We start from the raw sequence: 16,594 nt of genomic DNA, 5'->3' as shown, positions 1-16,594 counted from the left end.
TCAGTTCCCCTATTGGTATATCGGGTGTAGTAGTCGATACTTAGATGTTATCTTCTTAAAATAGAGGGGGGCGGGGGTGTGCAGGACCTTTTTAAATTGACATTTGGTTAGGGAGTAAGCCTAGGATATGCAAAGCTGTAGATATCCCAGGGAGGAACTCTTCCAGAGGGGTGTCTCACATATCTGCTATGAACTGGAGCCCATTTAAGTGTACTCTCTGCCTTCCTGACCCACACCTGAGTGGCCACCTACTGTATGCCCCTCTCCTGGGGAAGTTGTCACCATAGGACGATGTGGGAAAAAGGAAAGAGGATATGACCCGCCAACAATGATTCAGCGGGAAAGGGAGGAAAGGGCACAGTATATACCTAAAGAAATGCAACGTTAAGCAGTATAAAGTGATATCCCTTCAGATGTACTTATACAATAAACAAACAGGCAGTGAGAAATTGAAATTACAATTCTACATAAAAATTACACTACACTTTGAGAAAATTGCTGAAAGACACCTCAGCTGTCGCTGCAGCTATTGCCCTGAATGTACATGTCATGCAAGGGAAATACAGAGTCTTTTGCAGCTTAAGTCTAAATTGCTAGTGAAGCTTATTCAAAGAGATTCACTCCTGTGGGTTTCCTAAATCACTCAGCAAAGTCCCCAGAGAGAGCTGTGTATTATGGGGTACCGGTTCACCTAGGCTTTGTAAATGAAAAAGAGTCTGCATTCCCCGCAGGGCCCTAGGCCACCCTGAGGAGGGGTGGCTATTTATCCCTTAATGAGGGATGTTCAGGACGTAGGGTACAGTTCTAGTTCTAGACTGAGATGACACTTAGAAACTGTAAGCCGGGGCAAATGGAGCAAACTTTAAATGTGGATGGATCTCAGCCAGCCCTTCAAGAAACCTACCTGTAACACACATGACCTGTATTGTGCTGCTATAATATGTAAGGATGTGGGTATGACCCACTAGGTACTGTCCAGCAGGCAAGGGAGGAGAGGAAACACTATGCACCAAAGGGTGCAACTAGGTGTAGTGGGGTGCAGTTTTTATTCCAAACACTGTCGTATGGAGACCTTATGTGCAATGGTGATGCAAGGGGCAGCTGATGTGTGAAAATTTTATAGTGTGTGAAAATTTTATAGTCCACTCCCTCCAGGAAAATACCAGTCTATAGTGTAGATCAGGTCAGGGCTCAAGCCTAACAGGCCCCAAGACATCCAGCGTTGTGTATCCTCAGAGAATATCACCTAGGGGTGTGTGTGTAGTATCCCCAGGGCACAGAAGGTGCGAGTTTATTAGGCCAGTTAGTGCAGACAGAGGGGGATTGGATAAAGGGAGAGCCTTCCCAGCACTGGTCAGATATGTTCAAGCTTTAATGCAGTTCAGCCCTAATGTATAAGTGCTCTGCTGCACCTCATCCTGTTCCCACACCACTATGACTCCCAAGGTACTCACAGCAGGTTGCAAGCTTTCAGTGTCCCCTATTCTATCAGCCGTTTCAGCTGCTGGCATGCAGCCAGTTCTTCAACCACCTGTGCGCAAAAGTTTTGCTCCGGAGCGGAGCCCCGACCCTCCGGAACAGACAGTGCTGTAGTTTGCTTGCAGGCGTGTACCCAGACAGATCCGTCTCAACAGTGGTCTGTGCAATAGCCCTGGTGCTGTGTGGGAATGTCGGATGTCCTCCGGTCTCCTGTCCGATAAGCGAATTGTCCAGATCTCCTTGCTGCGCCTCTCTACACCAATGGGCGCTCTCTCTGCATCCTCCTTCTTGTGACGTCACCCAGAAATGGCGCTTTTCGCACCAGTTTCTTCCCGGACTTGCGGCCAAGATTATATCTGACAGCTAAGTTCTCCTAGTGCCGCCTCACCTCCTTGACACTCCCGCAACCAGCTGTTCTCTCTAGAGACGAGAGAAATAGATAAGTCTTTGGGGATGACACTATTAGCCGCTCAGTCCGCCCCTATATATTAGAAAAGTGCCGGAATGTAAACTTTAAATACAAAAAAACAGGCAGGAGCTCTGTCAGGGTGCGTCCTCTCTCCTCTCAGGCTAGCTCCTCCCCCCGTGCCCTTGTTTTTAATAGGTTTATTAAAAAACGGGCACTAATTTATCCAAATTGACCTTCACTTTTTTCACGTTTTATTGAATTGAAAAATGTTTTTCTATTTTTAATTAGTATAGCGTGTCCTGAAACATTTTGGCTGCATTTTCCTTTATTTTTTGAAGGTGGAATTTGTCCCTCATTATACAGAAGCCATCATTATTTAACATTTTGTCCTGTGGTTCAAAACATGCACAAAATGGTAAACTTTTAAGGGACATTAAATCCAAATTTTTCTTTCATAATTTAGACAGAACATACAATTTTAAATAACTTTCCAATTTATTTCTATTATGTAATTTGTTTTGTTTCTTTGTATCCTTTGTTGAAAAGTATACCTAGTTAGGCTCTGAAGCTGCTGATTGGTGGCTGTACATATATGTCTCTTATCATTGGCTTTCAGCTAGCTCCCAGTAGTGCATTACTGCTCCTTCAATAAAGGATACCTAGAGAATGAAGCAAATTATTATTATCGGTTATTTGTAGAGCGCCAACAGATTCCGCAGCGCTAAATTAGATATTAGAAGTACATTGAAAAGTTGTTTAAAATTGTATGCACTATCTGAATCATGAAATAATTTTTTGGGGTTTCATGTTCCTTTAAAGGGACATTAAACACTGTAATTTAATTCTGAACATTGTGGGATTTCCAATTCCTGTTAGAAGTGGAGGTACAGACAATAGACTTAACATTGCTATATTCCGGGGGGCGTGTCCAAGAAGCGACTGTGGAAGGTCGCATCTTCTTAGAGCTCCTGCTGACTACCTAACAACCCGCCGGTGTAGGGTACTTTTTACAGTGATAAAGCAACTCAAATGATCAGCACTACTGGCTTGGTGGATTGGTAAAAAAGAACTGGATTATTCCCTGTATTTTTTACGCTGGGGCATAAGAGCGGACAATAAAGGCCTGGAGCGGCGGCTCAGGACAGGCAGCACTACCCCCCTCGGATTCCCGAGGGTAACTGTCAGGACTGGACACAATAATTAAGAGATCTATCTCACATTTTGTTCACATATCAGAACAGTAAGGACCTTCCTAATATAAATAAACCTGCAACTAGAATTTTGTCACTGCGCAACAAATATGGCCGCCGTGAAGGAAGGAAGCTCTCTGACCCGTATTGACGACTTCTTGGAGAAAATGGAACATTGCTTACTGGGTCTTATGCAAAGGGTTCCATGGGATTCTTTAATGCAATCACACAAGACATACTTCAGCTTAGGGAGCAGCATGAAAGGCAGTGAGATGACAGTTGGGGAGGACGGAGCTGTGGTTAAGAGCGCTCCCGCGGCTCTCCCTCCTCAAAGCAAAGGAGATTCCAAAGCTGACTCAGGGCTGCCCATGCGGGCAGTAGCTCAGAAAAAGCTTACCCGACAAATCAATCAGCCGCAAGCGTCTGATAAGCATAAGAAGAGCCTGGGCCGCAAAGCACCTTTCAGGGATGAATCACCATTTAAAGACAACTGCGGTGACAGAGTGAGTAGCGATGCAGTCCCTGATTGGATCAAGAAGCCCAGCACTTTAATCCAAACTGCCCCGTGCATATTCAGACAGGAGTCAGAAGCACCTCTCGATTGGGGATGTAGAGTTGGACCCGGGTTAGATATAGCCATCAATTACATGTCACCCTTCATGGCAATAACTTTACCTTGGCAGACGGACATACCTTTTCTTACCGATAGAGAAGCCCCTAATAGACAGTATATATTGCAGTATTGGGACAAACTAAAACCAGCCTGAAAAAGCATGGGTATTTACAACTACTGTTGCATCTTGTTCGTTTAAAACTGTTTTAACCCTGTTTATGTCTAGATTACAGTGTTTGTAATGACTGTTGTCGTTCTAAGTTTTATTATAAATAACCATAAGTATATTTTTGTTGTAGCATGATATAAGTAAGCCTTAGAATTGCCTATGATTTTAAGTTATGATGGAGGCATAAGGAATGCATGTACACCCTTTATAACCTCTGTGTGTCCCCTGCGGGGTTTGGTGGGGGGCCCCTGGGGGGACATAATATACAACTAAAGAAGGGTTTCATGATATAAGAGCTGCCTCAGTTCAAAGCAAGAGAAAATAGGGGACAGCAATATCAGTGTCCCTCTTTCGTGCTGCGGCCAGGTCCGCTGTGGGGCGCTTAATTATCAACTATTATTATCAATATGAGTTGTGCCTTAGAGGAAAGCTACATGGGCCATATCCTGTATAACTGATATTAGTCTAAGGCTTGACATTTAATAACCTGCTGAAAGCACATGTATATAAATATCAAAGCTCCATGAGGTAAATTATTCAACGTCAGGAAATGGGTTTTGTGAAGGTTTGCCTCTTATTATATTGTTCTGATGTTCTATATTTAGACTACAAAAATAGTCTTTTTTCTTTGTGAGTTTTGTGTAAATATTACATACAGTCCTGACCGTAGCACCTATATAAATACTTACCAGAAACGTGTTGTCTCACAATGTCTTTAAATATGGTGCTTGGTGCTATATGTAAATGTTTTATATTTAATAATCTCTATGTATGTTTTTTAAGCGTAAGAACTGGCCCAAGAGCGGCCTCAATCTTAGTTATAGGGGGTTAATGAAAGAGCTTGGTGAATATTGTTGATTAACCATAGTCAAATTCGCTATAAATGTTTGATGGGCCTGTACATTATATTTTAAGATACATGTTTGTGTATATATATATATATGTTTGAGACATGGCAATTTGTAACATTTAACTATCTATTTTCTGTACAACAACTATATGATTTGTAATCTTTTTTGACTTTAATAAAGCTCTTTTGAAAACTAAAAAAAAAAAACTAAAAAAAAAAAAAAAATATATATATATATATATATTAATTGATAATAATTAAGACAACTATTAAAATACATCAATGTTTATTTTTATGATTTATTATACATTTTATGAAACTCAAAATGTATAATTTGTAATTATTATTAATATGTTATAGCAAATAAAGGCAAAATCCATCCTTAAAAAAAAACAAAAAAAAATTGCTATATTCCATAGAGCCATACAGTCATTGGCTTGCACAGTCTAGTGAGTCATTTCTAGTTGCTCCTAATTGGGCTCAGCAAAGACGGAAACCTAGGTTAAAACAAGGTACCATCCAATGCTTCATGGACACTAAAACTTTATTATTTTTTCAATATTTAAACAACTAATATTTTTTTTAAAGGCATCTGCATATTCTTCTCAGACTAAGCTTTATTTAAAAATCTAGTGTTTAATATTCTTTTAAAGGGATACTGAACCCAAATGTTTTCTTTCATGATGGGCCGGCTCATAAGCTTTACATTCCTGCTTTTTAAATAAAGATAGCAAGAGAACAAAGAAAAATTAATAATAGGAGTAAAATAGAATGTTGCTTAACATTGCATGCTCTATCTGAATCATGAAAGAAAACATACTGGGTTTAGTATCCCTTTTATAACACCCTATATAATTTAAAAATAAGACTGTCAATGAATCATTGTGCTCTCTTTTCTCTGAATCTTACTAACAAAGTATAGGCATTATTGTTAGTTACACCAAAAATGTTACTATCTTAATCCAATTTTGATGTTTTCTTGACACAATAATATATTATTAGATCGAGCTGATAATGGTTTCCATAATATTAACATTTATTCCTACCTATTCCTTTGTCAGGCTAATCAAGACCAGTCCAGAGCTGTTAGAATCCTGTGATTGTTTCCCAGAATCCTATGTCATATACCCAGCCAATGAAAAGAGTCCAGTGGCACAGAAAAGGAACGGCCTTCACGAACTCATTAACAGTTCTCGGACTGATGAGCGAGAAGAGTTCTTGGTTTCATTTAATCAAAGAAAAGAGAGTGGAGAAGGAAATGTATGGATAGCCAAATCTTCATCAGGTGCCAAAGGTTAGTTATGACAACTTAAAGGACCACTCAAGACAGTAGAATAACCTAATTTACAAGTACATAATAAAAAGACAATGCAATAGCACTTACTCTGAATTTCAAATTAGCAGATTTTTTTCCTGACAAATGTATTATTTCTCACATTTTCCAGGCTCCCTGTATCATGTGACAGATATGAGCCAATCACAGACTAGTATACATATACCCTTTGAGCTTGTGCACATGCTTCTACTGAGAATGTGTAAGAATTCACAGAATATACACAAATGCATGTGTGATTGGCTAATGGTTGTCACATGATATAGGGGGAGTGGAAATAGACATAACTTTGAAATTTGTCAGAAAAAATTTACTACTCATTTGAAATTCAGACTAAGTTCTATTGCATTGTCTTGTTATCATGCATTTGTTGTTTATGTAAATCTACTGTTTTTACTCATCCTTAAAAAAGAAACAAACAATAGATAGAGACAATCATTCAATTTTTTCATGGATCGAACCAACTTTATTTTACCTTCATTGTTCGCAAAGAAAGGCGAGTAGAATATGTTTAGGTTTTAGAATGAAAAAATAGTTCTAGCTCAGCTTGTTTGGGGCATTTGCCTTAAATAAGAATTAGGATTTTTGAAGTGAGGATTGGGGGCTGTAAAATCCACAGTACCCCATAGAACTGCACCATCTACATCAGACATCTTCAAACTTGGCCCTCCAGAGGTTTTGAAACTACATTTCCCATGATGCTCAGCCAGCTCATATGCTGTCTGAGCCTCATGGGAAATGTAGTTCCAAAACCTCTGGAGGGCCAAGTTTGAGGCTGTCTGATCTACATCTTTAACTTTACCTGATCTAGTTTCTGAGCATACAGTATTCTCTTTACACTGGAAAGACTTTCATGTGAGGTAGCATCAGTGTACATAACCACTGACCGCAAAGCAATCTAAATAAACCTGTTTAAATATGAATACACTTGTCTTCTAATGTATTATTTAGCCATTGTTACTAATTGCTACCATTTTTAATAGGATTTGTTTCTTCTTTACATAACTCATGTTTTGCCCCTTCAATTAAAGGGACAGTAAAGTCAAAATAGCATTTATCTGTTTTAATCATTTTCAAATTTGATTTTAGCTAATATATAAATTTTGTGATTCATGTCATTTAGTTTCCTATTTAACTGTACACATTTATAAACTTCCTATTGCACTGATGTGAAAGCTTTTTTTAGATGTTGACAGTGAGTCCTATTACTCATGATAGGGTAAATCTAATTCTAATTTAAAGAGCATTACTATTTAGCAGTGCTTAAAAGGAAAATCAGCTTATGTGCTAATAATCATATGCTCTATTGCTTACATATAACTACGTGTGTAGCCTGGGAAAAACACATAGTTAAAGACCGCTTCAGTGCTTTGCTGCTCTTAAAGGGACATTCCAGTCAAAATTGGAATCCACATGGATGCATTTCAGTTTTGAATAGAAGCATTTTTGTAATATACATGTATTAGCAAAAATGCTTTTAATTAAAGTTATAGCTGTTTCAAATGTGTATTTAAGTGTGCACCAGCATTTTAAACACATGACTTGCTCAGATGGCCTATGGGGCTTGTACCATCTGGTAATGATTCAGTTTGTTTATTGCTGACATGATAGAAGTCCCATTGGCGCTCTGAGCAGCGTCAGTATTTCAGATGCTGGTGCACTGAGAATATCTAGCTATGCCTCACATGCACGTGCAGACAAAATGTTAACACTAAAACAGTGATAACTTTTACTAGAAACATTTTTTCTAATTAGGCTGACCATATTGCTGCTTTAAGAAGGAACACATATGAAAAATACATATGTGAGGGTTCTTATACAAAACCATTTCTTTAAACAGCCCTGAAAACAGCCCTAACATATGTATTTTTCATGTGTCCCTTTTTAAAGCGGCAATATGGTCAGCCTATTTCTAATACATGTATATTGCAAATATCTTTCTATTCAAAGATGTAATTCATCTGTGTGCATTTAAATTTTGACTGGAATGTCCCTTTAAGCCTAGGTAAAAAAATTTGAACAATTGAGTGCTCCATCTAAACCAAGAAAGCTTCATTTTTATATTCAAGTCCTTTTGCTATTTTTGTTTTAAATGAACAGTATCGACCTCTGTTGAATATAGCTAAATTATGGGTCAAGGACAATTTTTCTATACCTCTGACCTTTTTTTCTTTTTTTTTTCTTTAGGGGAAGGGATTCTTATATCCTCGGAAGCCAGTGAACTACTTAATTTCATCGATAATCAAGGCCAAGTGCATGTGATTCAGAAATACTTAGAAAATCCACTCTTACTAGAACCGGGTCATCGAAAGTTTGATATTAGGTGATAAATTATTTTTTATAACAGTCACCAAGGGACTGCTCACAATTTTAATTCAGTTGCCGGACAGATAGCTCAGAGGCAAAACAGATAGCTCAGCATGCTAAGGCACTGTGGCTGAGCTCTGTAGCAACCCAAGGGTTGCAGGTTCGATCTCCGGCGAGGTCCACTCAGCTTTTCATCCTTCTGAGGTCGATAAAATGAGCAGCGCCTTGATACCCTTACGGGTGATTAGCCGCGCTTTACAAGTACCCAATACATACATACATTGCTTAAAGGGATATAAGGGGATATAAGTGTTATGCATTAATGGAAGTGCATAATTTCTTGTCCGTGTTAAAGGTGCTTTAAATCTAGATATAGCGTGTTGGGGTTTTTTTGTTTCGGTTTTTTTTAGAAAAAGAAAAATGTTTATTATAACATCTGTGTGTAAGTTCTTAAATTAGTAAAGGTTGGTGTTTAACTCTTTGAAACCTAAATGATGTCCCCGCCAATGCATTTATAGTTACTAATAATATGCTTAACTCTTGACTGCAGTGCATTGACGCACAGTATTTGCTGCAAAGTTATTTAAAATTCGATAGGAACTAAGAATGTAGTATAAGTATTAGGTACATCTCACAGTTAAAATGTGTTCAGAAAAAAGCACCATGCACAAATAATCTTTGCTATAGAGATTCCAGAGCAAGACACGACTGGTGATTAGGGAATATGCAACTATGTCCCTTCTGATTGACTCGCTGGCCTTGTTCTTAGGAAAGGCATTGCTCCTGTGTGGTATGTGTTCAAAATGGTCAACAAAAGGTTATTTAGAGAAAAAGAATCATTCTCAAAGCATACCAAAATATTTAAAAAATTATCCTAAACAACCATAATGGGAAAAATCAATAATAGCTTTGAAAAAGCTATGTGTCAAACAGGAGCCATGCCTAATCCACTCTCTCTGACTGTTTGGGCCAGTTAGCTAGTTGTTGATGTGTATAAATGTGATTTAATTAGATGGTATGCTGCCTAAAATGTAAAGAGGCTAGCACAGGAATATCCAGCCTTTTTAAATCATTATGATGGAGTAATATGAGAGAATAGTGAAGAATCCTTTTATATAGTTACCCTGAGTGGGAATAATAGAATTTACAGATAATTTGTTGGGAACATTTTATCCAAAGGGGATAATCACCCACATTGTGCTGGTCTTTATATGTAAGAGAATTAAATTCTATTAGGATCTAATATTTATTGTAGGGCTGCAATTAATAATTATTTTGATAATCGATTAATCAACTGATTTTTATTTCTTTTTTAAGACACGACGAGTCCACGGATCATCTTAATTACTAATGGGATATTCTCCTCCTGGTCAGCAGGAGGAGGCAAAGAGCACCACAGCAGAGGTGTTAAATAGCTCCTCCCTTCCCTCCCACTCCAGTCATTCTATTTGCCTACGTTAGTGATAGGAAGAGGTAAAGTGAAGTTTTAGTTAAAGATTCTTCAATCAAGAGTTTATTATTTTAAAAGTAGTGCCAGAGTGTGCAGCTTTGTTCTAGGGTGTAGCCGTAGTCCAGATCAGTCTCTTCAGTAGAGCTTTTGGTGGCTTTAGAGCAATGGGAACTTGTGGGACATAATTCTCACTGCGCTTCCCTGATTTACTTGCTGCCCTTATCCTGAGAGATGCATTGACTCCGCATTTTTGATATCCTCAGGTCGATGTGAGGGAGAGGACCTCTCAAACCTGAGAGCTGCCTTACTGCCAGGTAAGTGCTACCTTTAATTTCTGGGGAAAAGGACTCAGAATTTTTCAATATAAAAGCACACATTTCATCATAAAGGGCTTTTTTTGAGAGAATAAGTTCTTTATGTGGGGACATAATACCTTTATTTAATATGGGAAAGGTTTCTGAGCAGTGTATTGGACCAGGGCACTGGGGCTGGAGAAAGTTAAATATTTAACGGAATTGCAGGGCAATCGTATTTTATCTATATTAAAGATGGCTCAGGTGGTTTCACAGGAATTGATGTTTAATTGGTTAGGTCACGCCCACGATAGGCGGTCCTTCCGGTTTTGGCGCCATTCCGTTGCGCAAGTCTGGGATAGTGCGCTCAGTGGATTGACCGGTCTGTGCTTGAGTTGCATGAGGAGAATTCATGCGTTTCTAGTGCGGTTGTTCTGGTAATCAGTTGCCTCTATTGTTTCAGTCATAACGGCAGAGTGAAGAAAGGGACTCAAAAAGACCATTTTGGACCTTGACGATCTTTGGTCAGATAGGAGCACTTCAGCAGAGTGCTGAGGTGCAGAGGATTTTTGGCTTTAACAAAACTGTCATTTTCAGCAAGAATTAAGATAACCGTTTAAAATTTAAAGAGACAGTAACGTTTTTTTGGGGTTTTTTTTATGTGTTTTTCACAAATAAATTTGTTAATTTTTATTTGTTTTAATTGTTTATCTGTAAAAGGAGATCATTAACAAAACTGTCATTTTCAGCAAGAATTAAAATAACCGTTTAAAATTTAAAGAGACAGTAACGTTTTTTTATAAGTGTTTTGCACAAATAAATTTGATAATTTTTATTTGTTTTAATTATCTGTAAAAGGAGATCATTTACAGGACTGTCATTTTCAGCAAGAATTAAAATAACCGTTTAAAATTTAAAGAGACAGTAACTGTTTTTTATAAGTGTTTTGCACAAATACATTTGATAATTTTTATTTGTTATTTAATAAATTGTGTATAAACATGGACAAGGAGACTTGCAAGATGTCACCTGTGCTTTATATTTTGACGCTAATGTGGAACCACCAATCCCTTTCTGTCCTTTATGTATTCAAAGGACTTTAAGTTTTAGGGATAAGATATTTTCTAAACCAGTCTCCTCTAAGGCAGATGTTGTCCAGGAGTCCAATGTTGACGGTCAATTTATGCTGCAGCTTCTCCACAAACATCCCAAATTTTACCGCCCTCACAAGCAGTGCCCTGCGCTTCCGCTATAGTCCCTTCTGGGATTTCATTACAACACATAGCTTCTCTTATGTCTTCAACTATTTCTTATGCCCTGTCTGTTTTTCCAATGTTGTAGGGCAAACGTAAGTTTATTGCCTCTGACGGACTCGGAGGTTGTAACCTTTTAGGTTTAAGCTAGAACACCTCCGCCTGTTACTCAGGGAGGTTTTAGTTACCTTAGACAGCTGTGATTCCACAGTAGTGGTGGCCCTTTTAAAGGTCTAGTAAACTGGACAAATATTTTGAAACTCCTTCTTATTCATACGTATTTCCTGTTCCAAAGCGAGCTTCGGAGATCGTTACTAAAGAATGGGAGAGATCAGGTATTCCCTTTTCTCAATCACCTATCTTTAAGAAGATGTTTCCCATAGCTGATGCTTTCAAGGAGGCTTGGCAGACTGTTCCTAAAATGGAAGGGCCTGTTTCCACCTTAGCCAAGAGAACTACTATTCCCATAGAGGACAGTTGTTATTTCAAAGGTCCTATGGATAAGAAGTTAGAGGGTCTACTTAAAAAGATTTAGGTTCACCAGGGTCTGCTATTGCAGCCTGCTGCGTGCATTGCTACCGTCATGGGTGCGGCAGCATATTGGTTTGATGCTCTATCCGAGTCTCTCAGGACCGAGACGCCCTTGGAGGAGATCCAAGACAGGATAAAAGCTCTGAAGCTAGCTAATTCTTTCATTACAGACGCTTCTCTTCAAATCATCAAACTGGCAGCTAAAAGTTCAGGTTTCTCTGTCCTAGCCCGCAGAGCCCTATGGTTAAAACCTTGGTCTGCGGATGTGTCATCTAAGTCTAAGCTTCTAGCGATTTCTTACAAGGGGAAGACCTTGTTTGGCCCTGGCTTGACGGAAATTATTTCTGATATTTCGGGAGGTAAGGGTTATCTACTCCCTCAGGATAAGAGAAACAAGCAAAAGAGACGACAGAATAATTTTCGTTCCTTTCGAAATTTCAAGGGAAGTTCTTCCTCTTCCTCCTCTAAGCAGGAACGACCCAACCAGTCTTGGAACAAGGCCAAAACAGTCCTAGAAGTCTGCTGCTGATTCCAAGACTGCATGAAGGGCATGCCCCTGATCCGGGTCCAGATATGGTAGAGGGCAGGCTATCCTTTTTTGTTCAAACCTGGGTTTGGGACGTTCAGGATCCCTGGGCAATAGAGATAGTGTCCCAGGGATACAAATTGGAGTTCAAAAGTTTTCCTCCCAGAGGCAGGTTTTTTCTACTTTCAAGATTATCTGCAGACCAGATAAAGAACGAGGTGTTCTTACATTGTGTAAAAGACCTCTCTATCATGGGAGTGATCGTTCCCTTCCCAGTACAGGAACAAGGTCAGGGTTTTTATTCCAACCTGTTTGTGGTCCCCAAAAAGGAGGGAACCTTCAGACCAATTTTAGATCTCAAGAGTCTAAACAAATTTCTCAGAGTTCCGTCCTTCAAGATGGAAACTATACGTTCCATTCTCCCATTGATCCAAGAGGGTCAATTTATGACAACAGTGGATTTAAAGGACGTTCCCATTCACAGGGATCATCAGAAGTTCCTAAGGGTTGCCTTCTAGGGCAAGCACTTCCAGTTCGTGGCTCTGCCTTTCGGTCTGGACACGGCTCCAAGAATATTTACAAAGGTTCTGGGGTCTCTCCTGGCGGTTCTCTGACCACAAGGCATTGGGGTGGCGCCTTATCTGGACGATATTCTAGTTCAGGCGCCATCTTTTCAACAAGCAAGATCCCATACCGACCTGGTGTTACCTTCCTAAGAACTCACGAGTAGAAGATAAATTTGGGGACAAGTTCCTTGACTCCAAGTACAAGGATAACTTTCTTGGGAACCATAATAGATTCCCTATCCATGAAGATCTTTCTGACCGAAGTCGGGAAATCAAAGATTATCGATACTTGTCTAGTCCTTCAGTCCTCTCTTTTCGGCCGTCAGTGGCTCAGTGCATGGAGGTTATCGGGCTGATGGTGGCGGCAATGGATATCATCCCATTTGCTCGGTTCCATCTCAAACCTCTGCAGCTAAGCATGCTCAGGCAATGGAACGGGGATTATGCAGACTTGTCTCCTCAGATAACTCTGGAGCAGGAGACGAGATTCTCTTCATTGGTGGTTGTCTCTGGATCATCTTTCCCAGGGAACCTGCTTTCGCAGACCGTCTTGGGTGATTGTGACAACAGATGCCAGCCTTTTAGGGTGGGGAGCTGTCTGGGGCTCTCTAAAGGCTTAGGGACTTGGACTCAGTCAGAGTCTGTTCTTCCTATAAACATCCTGGAACTGAGAGCAATCTTCAATGCTCTTCTGGCCTGGTCTCAGTTAACCTCGGCCAAGTTTATCAGGTTCCGGTCGGACAACATAACTTCAGTAGCCTACATCAATCATCAGGGAGGAATGAGGAGTTCCTTAACGATGACAGAAGTAACTAAGATAATTCAGGGCGGAGGCCCATTCTTGCTACCTGTCAGCGATCCACATCCCAGGGGTGGACAACTGGGAGGCGGACTTTCTGAGCAGACAGACCTTTCATCTGGGGGAGTGGGAACTCTATCCGGAAGTGTTCTCCAGCCTGATTCTCAAATGGGGTCAGCTGGAGTTTGCTCTTCTTCCTCGGTAATTGCTCGAATCAATCAGGAGAGTGCTTCGTTGATCCTCATAGCACCGGCCTGGCCTTGCAGGATTTGGTATGCAAATCTGGTGGAGATGGCTTCTCTGCCACCTTGGAGACTTCCGTTGAGGAAGGATCTTCTGATTCAGGGGCCCTTCCTTCACTCAAATCTAGTTTCTCTGAAGCTGACTGCTTGGAGATTGAACGTTTAATCTTATCCAAGCGGGGTTTTCTGACTCGGTCATAGAGACCATGGTTCAGACTTGTAAATCTGTAACTAGGATTTACCATAAGATTTGGCGTAAATATCTCTATTGGTGTGAATCCAAGGGCTACTCATGGAGTAGAGTTAGGATTCTTAGAATTTTGTCTTTTCTCCAAGAAGGTTTGGAGAAGGGTTTATCGACAAGTTCCCTAAAGGCTATATATTTTATTTCACAAACATCTGGCAGATGTCCCAGATTAGGGATCAGGCCTGTGTTCAAACCAGTTACTCCTCCTTGGAGTCTTAATTTAGTTCTCAAAGTTCTTCAAGGGGCTCCGTTTGAGCCTATGCATTCCTTAGATATCAAGTTGATATCTTGGAAAGTTTTATTTCTTGTGGCTATTTCTTCAGCTCGAGGAGTATCAGAGCTCTCGGCTTTGCAGTTCAAGTCTCCTTACCTTATTTTCCACTCAGATAAGGTAGTTTTACGGACTAAATTAGGATTTCTTCCTAAAGTGGTTTCAGATCGAAACATTAATCAGGAGATTGTCGTTCTTCCTTTGTGTCCTAATCCTTCTTCTCAGAAGGAACGTCTTCTGTACAATTTGGACGTGGTCCGTGTCTTAAAGTTTTAATCTTCAGGCGACTAAAGACTTTCGGCAGTCTTCTTCTTTGTTTGTAATTTTCTCTGGAAAACGTAAGGGTCAGAAATGGCTACTTCTTTTTCTCTTTGGCTGAAGAGTATCATACATTTTGCTTATGAGACTGCTGGACAGCAGCCTCCCAAGAGGGTTACAGCTCATTCCACGAGGGCTGTTGCTTCCTCGTGGGCATTCAAAAATGAAGCTTCTGTGGAACAGATTTGCAAGGCTGCAACTTGGTCCTCTCTTCATACTTTTTCAAAATTTTACAAATTTGACACTTTTTCCTCGGCTGAGGCTGTTTTTGGGAGAAAGGTTCTTCGTGCAGTGGTGCCTTCCGTTTAGGTTCCCTGTCTTGTCCCTCTTGTATCATCTGTGTACTCTAGCTTCAGTATTGAATCCCATTAGTAATTAAGATGATCCGTGGACTCATCGTGTCTTATCAGGTAAGCATAAATTTACTTTTCTTTTTTAAATTTATTTCTTTTTTGACACGATGAGTCCACGGCCCGCCCTGTTCTTTTAGACAGGTTGTGGGTTATTGTAAACTTCAGACACCTCTGCACCTTGGCTTTTCCTTTCTCTTCCTAACTTCAGTCGAATGACTGGAGTGGAAGGGAAGGGAGGAACTATTTAACAGCTCTGCTGTGGTGCTCTTTGCCTCCTCCTGCTGACCAGGAGGTGAATATCCCATTAGTAATTAAGATGATCCATGGACTCATCGTGTCAAAAAAGAAATAGATTTATAAGGTAAGCATAAATATTCTTTTTTTTCAATGAATCGGAACAAAAAAAAGTAATTTTTCCCCCTATATTTTAAAATAAAATCCACAAACTGAGTAATACAAATATAAACCAAACTAAAACTTTACATTAAAGGTATAGGCCCCTATTTATCAAGGGCTGGCGGACCTGATCCGACACTGCGGATCAGGTCCGCCAGACCTCGCTGAAAATACAAGAGCTACTGGCCGCCAGCAGGAGGGTGTCAATCAACCCGATCGTACTCGATCGGGTTGATTTCCGGCGATGTGTGTCCGCCTGCTCAGAGCAGGCGGACAGGTTATGGAGCAGTCTTTGTGACCGCTGCTTCATAACTGGTGTTTCTGGCGAGCCTGCAGGCTCGCCAGAAACACGGGGCATCAAGCTCAATACGGAGCTTGATACATATGCCCCATAGTCTAGTCAAAATTAAACTTTCATGATTTAGTTACAGCATGCAATATTAAGCAACTTTCTAATTTTCTCCTATTATCAATCTTTTGTTGTTTTCTTGGTATCTTTTATTTTTAAAAAGCATGAATGTAAGCTTTTGGCTCAGTACCTGGGTAGCGCTTGCTGATTGGTGTCTAAATATAGCCACCAATCAGCAAGCACTACCCAGGGTGTTGAACAAAAAAATAGTCTGGCTCCTAAGCTTACATTCCAGGTTTTTCAAATAAAGATTCCAAGAGAATGAAGAAAAATTGATAATAGGAGTAAATTAGAAAGTTGCTTAAAATTGCATGCTCAATCTGAATCGCGGGAAAAATTGTGTTTCATATCCCTTTAACACAATTGTTTGTTCAATTTTTAAGCAGTAAAACACATTTTTATAACTAAGTGAAATAAAACCACAAACTGTTTGAAAAGAGGTAGAACTAGAAGTAGGTAGCCTATCACTGTTTGTAATATTCTGTTATTCGCTCTTCCAGGAACTTTGCATTGAAATGCAAAAATGGCAACAGGTCCACATGCTCCTGGCTGAGGCTGGCTGTCTTTTTGCAGCTTTGTTGCCTGCAGCA

General features: G+C 39.9%; 1 protein-coding gene across 1 annotated transcript in view; it reads left to right on the top strand.

Annotated features, from left to right (window-relative positions):
* TTL (tubulin tyrosine ligase) overlaps positions 1-16,594 on the top strand; it is a 111,021-nt gene that overhangs the window by 59,157 nt on the left and 35,270 nt on the right. Inside the window, exons 3-4 of the mRNA XM_053711949.1 lie at positions 5,772-6,004; positions 8,231-8,366. Of these exons, the coding sequence (XP_053567924.1) occupies positions 5,772-6,004; positions 8,231-8,366 (369 nt within the window). The remainder of the gene's footprint in view (positions 1-5,771; positions 6,005-8,230; positions 8,367-16,594) is intronic.

Source organism: Bombina bombina, chromosome 4 (assembly GCF_027579735.1).
Source record: "Bombina bombina isolate aBomBom1 chromosome 4, aBomBom1.pri, whole genome shotgun sequence".
In the NCBI taxonomy this organism is placed as follows: Eukaryota; Metazoa; Chordata; class Amphibia; order Anura; family Bombinatoridae; genus Bombina; species Bombina bombina.
Note: the sequence above shows the minus strand (reverse complement) of the source record. Positions and strands in the feature narration are given on the sequence as shown.